At 48.6% G+C, this 8,978-nt stretch overlaps 1 protein-coding gene and 1 long non-coding RNA gene across 3 annotated transcripts; one reads left to right on the top strand and one right to left on the bottom strand.

Annotated features, from left to right (window-relative positions):
• Nucleotides 1–325: 325 nt before the first annotated feature.
• On the bottom strand, nt 326–1,479 carry LOC122140636. Of its 2 annotated transcripts, XR_006157228.1 has the most exons (3): nt 1,466–1,479; nt 957–1,082; nt 326–836 (listed from the first exon to the last, which is right to left on the bottom strand). It is a non-coding gene; the product is annotated as an uncharacterized LOC122140636 (long non-coding RNA). The 2 variants fall into 2 exon arrangements; XR_006157227.1 differs by lacking the exon at nt 1,466–1,479 and having other exon boundaries at nt 957–1,449.
• Nucleotides 1,480–3,519: 2,040 nt separating this feature from the next.
• LOC122140963 (N-lysine methyltransferase KMT5A-like) lies at nt 3,520–8,787 on the top strand. Its single transcript, XM_042746538.1, has 3 exons — nt 3,520–3,787; nt 8,095–8,307; nt 8,459–8,787. Exons 1-3 carry the CDS (start codon nt 3,520–3,522, stop codon nt 8,785–8,787), a joined length of 810 nt encoding a protein of 269 aa, XP_042602472.1.
• Nucleotides 8,788–8,978: the final 191 nt, after the last annotated feature.

Here is an 8,978-nt window from a genome sequence, read left to right as displayed (position 1 = left end):
ATCAAAGGTTATATTACAAAACATGGAGAATTATACAAAACTAAAGCAGAAATAGCAAATACATGGTTAAACAAAGGATTCTTTTAATATTTTAATTTTATATTTTAATATTCATTAAACTTGTTTCTCAAAGTGAACAAAGGCGGTGGACAAATCAAATACCAGTATAAAAATGTTAAATATACATTCAAGTTAATAAAATTAGTGTGTCTTTGAACAGTTAGAAAACATTTTGACACTGTTATATTAGGCACCCTAAGGTGGCAGAGATCAAACAAGGAGCAACTTTACGACATGTGTCAATATACAAAATGAGAACGATGTCCTAAAGTTTTTTTTTTTATTTCTTTATGTAGGAAATACATGGTACACGGATCTGTATAGGCACTTAGAATAGTACAGCTCGAAGCACTATGAAAAAAGACCAAAGAGTTATTAAATGTAAAACAATGGTGGTAAGCTTCACAACAATCAGGCAGGAAAAACTCTGCAAGAATTTTGTCTCGTCGTCCAGCGTGATGTTAACAGTGTCTTGTGTGACGTGAATCGGCTCCATGCAATCAAGAGTTTGTATCATGGTAAAACTGTCACCCAGCCCAGTCCTGCTCACCCACTCTGCATCCTGGAAAATATTGAAAAGGTATCTTTTTTTCTTATCTCATGTCCAATCTCTGCATATGCTTTCTGTAAAGGATGATGTTTCCAGATGCAGGCTCCATTTCTGGCTCAAAATGTGGCTTGCTCTCAGCATCTCCAGGAGCTCTGAGGAACAGAAGATGCTGCAGGAAGGAGTGAAGGTATGTTCCTCACCACCAAGCCCATCCTAATCATTTCCACTGACAACATAAAGAAAAAGTGAATACACACACACACACACACACACACACACACACACATTTGATGGAATTTTGAGTATTGTACTGCAACAAGAAATGACAAAGCAGTGAGGCACACACCTGACAATTGGATCATCAGCTCCAAAAATGGTCTGAATCTTCTTCCACACACGCAGACACGTTCTCAGATGCCCAGGAAGACAGCTCGGCAGCTTCCTGCAGTGAGGCCAGAGGATGTAATTCCTGCTGTTAAAGATTCAAAATGAAAAATATATAAAAAAATATGGTTAGTGTAATACATACTTTGCAAAAAACCACAAAAATGTTTTACAAACTAATCGCTCCAATATGAACTTTTACTAAATTGTGCAGGCAGAATAGATACACACACACAAACAAACACTAACTAGGACTGTCAAATTAAAGAGCTTATTTTGAGCTAAATGGCTATGGCATCAGCACAAATAATAAATATGCATATATAGACATGCAATGTCTCATCAGGCCTGTTCTCCTTGGCTACCTGTCATCATGTGTCGTCTTCAGTGTTATTATCATCATCATCATCTGTATCACCTAGATGTTTTCAGTTATTAATGTTCGTTACAAATGAAAAAAAAGCCGCTCACCTTCTCCCTAAACATTTACGTCGTATCCGTTGTTTGTTTAGCCATTCCTAAACCAATAACCTAACTCAAAAGAAACCCACATCGAAATATCTTGGCGGAAACACGACGTATCAGTCGTTGGCTTAGCTCTTTGTAAACGTCTCGTCTTGCTGAAAAGAACAGTACCTTGTTCATGGTTTTTGGTGCAGTTTTCGCGGAGATATTTGCCGAAAACCGGCAGGTCCGTTTAAAAATGGCGGCCGCACTTCGGAACGCGAGAGTGTTGCTACTCTATGTATTATTTCTAATCCAACAGAAATAGCACCTAGAACGCCGCACACCTGAACGCGAGATTCCTAGCATGCTTTGACCTGCAATGACCCTTGCCCCCACCAGCCCCCTCTAAAGGGTGTGAACTCTGTCCTGGAAAGGTGTGGAAGTCAGCCTGTACTGAGGATCAAAGGTTATCAACACTATCATTCAGAAGTTTGGGGTTAGTCATTGTTTTATTTTTTTGGAATAAATGAATACTACTAAGCAAGTTGTAACAACCAAGGAGCATCTTTATAACAACATGTGTCAATACTGTGTGTCTTATAACAACCAAGGAGCATCTTTATGACAACATGTATCAATATATAAAATGAGATGTCCTAAAGTTCTCTTTCATCATCTCGTGTTCGAGATCCACCTATGGGACATATCGCCTGATCAGCCTCCGCCAGACGTGACTGTCGTCTTTTCAGCCTTCTGCTGTGTTCTGCATTCAGAGCCGCCCGCGCTCTTGTCGGTTTCACCTGCCCCTCCTTCCACGGCTGCCCGCCACGGATTTTTTGCCGAGTTCTTCTCCGGTATGTCGCTTTCTAAACCTACCGCTTCTCCGGGGAATAGCCTATCACGGGCCTGCCCGGCCGCGTGTGGAGCGCTCATCGCCGCTAAGGACCTTCACCCGTTCTGCGTGGTTTGCTTGGGCCTTAAACACGCTCAAGAAGCCTTGGAGAACCCGGAAAATTGCAGTCATTGCCTGATGCTGCCCAAAAAGCTTTTACGACGCCGTCTTAAAGTTGCAGCAACCCAGTGCTCCGAGCACGGCCTTTCTGACTCAGATGGGGGACACGGTGACGACAACGTGCTACCGGGGGACTCCCGGGGCTCCTCCTCACTTATTTGGGCTGACCAGCCCAATCCTGCATTCCCCAAAGAGGACATCTTCGCGGGCAACCTCATGCTCGCCGACGAACCGGCCGGTTCCGGCGATGAGGTTGATGCGGCCCTTCTCGGGGTCTCAGAGGACGAGGAGGCCATCCCGCCCTCTGGCGTTCCCCAGGCTAGCGGCCACGCAGCCCTGCCTCAGTCCATCCTCCTGGAAGTGTGTGAGCGAGCGGCCGCTCGCCTCAACATTGAGTGGCCGGCTCCACAGAGCGCCACCGACCAGGAGAGGGATATTTACGACGGAAAAGTGTTGGGACCTCCTCCCGGTCCGAGGAAACAACTCTTCCCCGTCCTTCCAGCGTGCGCTAAGCACATGAGGCACAATTGGAGCGAACCACTCGACTTCAAACACGGCCTTACGGGCCTTGAAGTAAAGGATATGGCAGCGCTTGGTATGGGTGACCCCCCCGCTATCGAGCCTTCCATCGCCAGGCACCTTAACCCCGCTCAGGGCGGGCTGCTCGCTCCCCCTAAGCCGGTCTAGCCCAACAAGATGGACCGTTTTTCTGCCTCAGTTCACCAGGCCGCATACAAGTCCTCGGCCTTGGCTGTCAGGGCCTGAACGTCTCGTCTCTCCTCTCCGCTTACCAGGCAGAGATTTTGGACGAATTAGGGCAACAGCTGGAAAAGGGAACTCCAGTCTCTACCCTTGTGGAAGGAGATCCTCACTGTGAACGACCTCGTCCTCCTTAACGCTCGGCAGGCCGTCCAAGCCTGCGGGTGCTCTATGAGCGCATGCTCTGGCTGGAGAGCGCGCAGCTCTGGCTTAACCTGTCAGGCCTTCCTGACAGTGAGAAGCGGCGCATCGCAGGCGTGTCGGTGGAGCCCCGGCCGGGCTCTCTTCGGCCCCCGCCGTCGCATTGATGCAACAACGGTGCAACGACAAAAAGAAGGAGGACGAGGCCTTCAAGTTATGCCTTCCTAGGAAGCCGGCCCCACGCCAGGCACCCCCTGCGCGTTTGCCTAACACTCCTGCCATGGGACGACATTTCCACCAGGGCAAGGAAAGGCCCCGCAACAAACCCCCTCCACGGCAGAATAACCCACCGCCTGCTAAGCACTGGGGAAAATCGACTCCCGCCGCGGCCGCGGCTGGAAGACCATCTAACCCTACCCCCATCGACTCAAAACGTAAGCGGCCTGCCTGATGTTCGTTTGATGGGGGCATCGAGTCCGCGTTCATGGGCCACGAGCCCTTCGGACTCTCTTCCTGTCCCAGGACCCCCGTTCAAAAGATGCAGGGTCTCCCGTGGATGGATCGGTTCCTCTCCGTTCGAGGCTGCCCAGCCCATGTGTTTAATGAACGTTGTGTGTTCCCCCTTCACGTTCAGGGGGTCTGTTGTGAGGAAAAGTGCAAAAGCAGTGTCACCACACCGCATACACTCTGTTTCCCCTCACCCAATCAATAAAGGCTTCGGCCCAAGTGTTTCCCCAACACAAAACACACAAAAAAAACAAAAAACACATTAAAACAAACGAATCAAATGAATTCGTTACGGAGAGAGGATCTCTCTCCGCAGAGAGAGTCCATCTCCCTGCGGAGAGAGGAAATCTGTCTGAACCCCTGCATGTTGCCCCTGGTGTGTCCACTAGATGGCGCCATTGCATCACAAATAAACCAGCTGGGCTTACACAGCTCCGCTGCGGCTCGGGTGGGAACACTCGCAAGTCACGAATGGGCTTGGCAAACTGTCTCGGCTCCCGAGTGGGTGATGCGTACTATAATGCAGGTATACAGACTGCAGTTTGCAATAAAACCCCCGCATTTCAACGGCGTTCTCTCTTCACACACAGAGGAGAACGCCTCACACATTCTGAAAGAGGAAATATCCTCCCTCCTAAACAAGGGAGCGATTCAGGTGGTGCCCCCCAGTCTGATGAATCAGGGATTTTATTCTCGTTATTTCCTGGTCCCAAAAAAAGGACGGCTCTCTCCGCCCTATCTTGGACCTTCGTGTGTTGAACAAACATTTGAGGAAATACAATTTCAGAATGCTGACTCATGGCTCGCTCGCCCGCGCCATGAAATAGAACGACTGGTTCACATCGGTCGACCTGAAAGATGCTTTCTTCCATATAAGCATTTATCCGCCACACAGGAAGTTTCTTCGTTTCGCCTACCAAGGCACATGTTACGAATTCACAGTTCTGCTGTTTGGGCTCAGTCTAAGCCCCCGGTGTTTCTGTCTGTGTGCGGAGGCGGGCTTAGCACCCATGAGAATGTCAGGTCTGAGGATTCTGACATACATAGACGATTGGCTCATCATAGCCGAAATTGAAAGAGAAAGTGTTGCAGGACACCTGCCGTGTGCTCACGCACATCACATCTCTACGGGGTTCAGAGTGAATGTGAGCAAGAGCAATTTCACACCCAGTCATAATGTCATTTTTCCCCGGGTTTGGAGTTGAACTCAGTCTCCATGCGAGCGCGTCTCTCTCAAGAGCGTGTTCTCTCTCTAATGAACTGTCGTGTCGCATTCAGAGAGGGGGCGAAAGTACAATATCGCACATGCCTCAGGCTGCAGGGGTCTTATGGCTTCATCTATCCAGGTTGTACCGCTGGGACTCCTGAGAATGAGAGCATTCATGAAATGGGTTTTGTTTACTACATTTCCGCCCGACGCGCGATCTTTGCCGCTCTGTAATAGTTCTAAACAGAGGGCGCGGATCTTCTATCGAGGGGAAACCCAATCTACGGAGATTGGCGCCTTCACCCGCAGATAGTGGATATGTTATGGATGAGATTCGGACAGGCAATCATAGATCTATTCGCCTCGCGCGACAATTACCATTGTCCTTCTCGCTAAAGGACGTGGACGCGGCCCCTCGGGGTAGAGATGCAATCTGGCCCACCCCATGGCCCAGAGTGCTGCTGTATGCTTTTCCTCCCCTGTGCCTGATAATTCCTACACTGGCCAGGGTGAGAGAGCAGGGCCTGTCTCTCATTCTGATAGCACCCAGGTGGCCCAAAGCACCATGGCTGGCGGAGATAATCCCTCTGTTATATGCCGAGCCGTGGCGCCTCCCCCCCGCCGCACAGATCTATTGTCCCAAGCGAACGGGGAGATTTATCACCCGCACCCGGACAGGGTGGCTCTTTGGGCTTGGCCCCGTGAGAGGGAGAACCTAAGCGCACTGGGGCTTTCGCCGCATGTGATTGCTACTATACAGAATGCCAGGGCCGGTTTCTACGCGATCCTTGTATGGCAGTAAGTGGCAAGTGTTCAAAGGGTGGTGTGATGGGCGTGGTCTCACATCTTATCAGTGCTCAGTTCCTGAGTATTTTGTATTTCCTCCAAGACCTCTTGGAAAAAAGGCAGGTCTTTTTCCACAATTAAGGTCTACTTGGCTGCTATTTCGGCCTGTCCTGTGGGCTTTGAGGGGTTTCTCAACAGTCCAGCATCCTACTAATCCGCAGATTTATGAAGGGTGCCCGTCGCTCCTTGCCAGTCGTCAGGAGAACTGTTTCCATGAGTGGGACCGTCTCCATGGTGTTGCAGGCTCTGTCTCAATATCCTTTTGAACCCCTGGGAAGTTATTTCCCTAAAGCTGCTGTCCTTCAAGACAGCTTTGCTTTTGGCCTTGGCATCAGCCAAAACTTGTCAGTGAGCTTCATGCACTTTCGGTTCATCCCTCGTGCACTAAATTCCTCTATAGTGGAGATATGGTTTTTCCCTTAAGCTAATCCGGCCTTCATGCCGAAGTGCTTCCCTGCGTTCACTTCGGAGGGGTTGGAGCTGTCCGCTTTTCACACCTCCACCTTTTTTCCTCCCCGGAGGATGAGAGGCTAAATGCTCTGTGTCCCGGTCCGTGGCTTTTACGGACATATATTAAACACGGACCAGTGCTTTCCGGAAAATGAGCGACCAGCTCTTTATTTCATGGGCACCCCCTCATGGAGGGAATCCTATTTCTAAGCAACGCCTCTCACATTGGCTTGTGAATGCTATAGCTTTGGCCCCGTTATGACATCAAAGGAAAATTGCAGCCACCAGGGAACATCAGAGCTCGATTCCACGAGGGGCATTGCCACCTCTTGGGCTCTTGTTTAGGGGAGTGTCACTGCAGGACATCCTGCTCCACTGCCAGTTGGGCTTCTCCTCATACCGTTGTGGCGTTATATTACGGGCTGGATGTCACCAGTATCTCGGTTAGCACATTCGGTTTTAGGGGTGGGGTCTTCTTAGCCCTACCCTGCAACCCCGTTGGAAGTGATGAAGGAGGGAGTGAATGGGCCGGCTGGCCATGCACATCCCTGTCACTAAGCATGTTTTTCCATTCCTTTTCTGGGTGTATTCATATGCACATTAGTTATCATGTGGGTTATGCTAACATGTTTCATGTGCTGCATGTGCACAGCAGTCATGTGGGTCCGCATCAGTATTGCAGGTTCATGAAATGTGGGACGTGTCAGGCACCGCCTCCCTGGGGCGACCGTCCTTCTCTGGCTTTCAGAACCTCACTGTGAGTGTATTGGGCAATCGGGGAGCTGTCCATGTCTCTCCCATAGGTGGATCTCGAACACGAGATGATGAGAGAGAACAATAGGTTACTGTCATAACCCCGGTTCTCTGATACATCGAGTGGAGAGATCCACCAGCTTTGCCCCGCTTGCCACACGAGAAGCGAATATACTTACTGGAGAATAGCAGCGCTGCAGCCGTTATATACCCCTAGGTAAGGAGGCAGGGCCTTACCTGGCATTGGCTGCGCGCTTCTGTCTGTCTAAGCCCAGACTTGGTGCAATTGGATGCTTCTGCAGAGGTCAGGTACGGATGCCCTTCCCATAGGTGGATCTCTCCACTCGATGTTTCAGAGAACCGGGCTTACGACAGTAATCTATTGTTTTTATTTTATCTATTTATTCATTTTTTTTCTTCTTTTATTAGGAGGTATAGGGGGTGAAATGAAAATCAATACGAGTATAAAAATGTTAACTATATATCAATTTAATAATGTTGTAAGGTATATGTATAAAACTGCTGGTGGGGAAAGTGTTAATAATTTGACTTTATACTGTTTTATCAACAAGATTAATCAAAGGTCACCTCAAGTATAAAGTTCATTTTTTGGGTTTGGCCAGGATAAAATTATCCCCAGGTGATTTATTGTTAACCGGTTCTAACCGAAGAGGGCAGATTTGCTGCTGACTCTTAGGCCTGGCTCTCTCTTCAACATGACCACATTTACTTCAGTGATAGGGTAATATATAGCCTAGATTCAGGCCTTTCACTGGAGACCAACATTGTTCATTTTGAAACATGTGGCGCCTGTCAGGGTACTGTTGAGTTAGGCCTAAATTTGGCGGCCGCGCTTCAGAACGCAATAGAATGTATTATTTCTAATCCAACAGAAATAGCACCTAAAACGCCGCCCAGGCCATGCTTAGAACTTGTTTGTGAACCTGAATTTTAATTTAAATGTTCTCTCTTTGACAGCAAAATGCTCAAGATGTGCCCCAACTGCAGCGAAGGTGGCTAAACTCATAGAGGCAGAGGGGTGGACGGCCAGTCATCCCCGCCCAGAGGATATCATTGCAAAGTGGAGGCCGCTTAGCAGAGCACAGGCACAGAGTGACCCAGCCATCATCAGGGGGGTGACCAGTCAGAAATGGCCGGGTCTGGCTGTGAAGGATTTTGGGGGACAGAAAGGTATAAAGTGGTATAAGGTATAATGTCTTATGAGCACTGTAAAATCCATAAAAAAAATGAATATAATAACATCATGAACAGCACATTAATGACAAAATGTAGTTACATAATGTGTACTTACTGAAGAGAAAAACTTTGTTTTTGACCACAGGAGTTGTTGCAACCAAGGCCTTTGGGAAGGGCTCCATCCTGTGTGATTTCCATGGAAAGGTGATCACAGGTGCTGAGGGCAGGGAGATAGCAGAGATGCAGGATGAGCTGGGCCACCGGTTTTTCTTTAAACATGGCAGTGAGGAAGTCTGCATCGATGCGGAGACCTTCCCCTGTGAGTGCCACCCGTCTCTGGAAACCAAAGGGAGATGGATTACGCACTCCAAGAAGAACTTCAACGTGCAGCCACGCCACTGCATAGTGAAGCTTCAAGAAGGAGACAGGGGACGTCCTGCTCTTTTAGGCCACCAAGGACATTTTCAAAGATGAGAAGATCCGCTTCGACCACAGCATAAAGAAGAGGTCTTTTCGTGGGGAGGAAGAGGAGCTGGAGTGGCTGGATGACTGACAACCTACCCAGATGATCATTTATTTCATTTACTTGCTTAGTAGTCTGGTGGGGGCAAGGTGTGCATCTTTATGACACAACATGTGTCAATAAAGTTTTTATTTCATATATT

The sequence above is a fragment of the Cyprinus carpio genome, chromosome A4, assembly GCF_018340385.1.
Source record: "Cyprinus carpio isolate SPL01 chromosome A4, ASM1834038v1, whole genome shotgun sequence".
Taxonomy (NCBI): Eukaryota; Metazoa; Chordata; class Actinopteri; order Cypriniformes; family Cyprinidae; genus Cyprinus; species Cyprinus carpio.
This window is presented reverse-complemented; position numbering and strand designations above follow the sequence as displayed.

Bases quoted from the DNA above. Each gene is read 5' to 3' on its own strand.
- LOC122140963 (XM_042746538.1), top strand. From the start codon at position 3,520: ATGCAACAACGGTGCAACGACAAAAAGAAGGAGGACGAGGCCTTCAAG. The intron at 3,788-8,094 runs GTAAGCGGCCTG...TCTCTTTGACAG, and splicing joins TACCCCCATCGACTCAAAAC to CAAAATGCTCAAGATGTGCC. The intron at 8,308-8,458 runs GTATAAAGTGGT...TTTTGACCACAG, and splicing joins GGATTTTGGGGGACAGAAAG to GAGTTGTTGCAACCAAGGCC.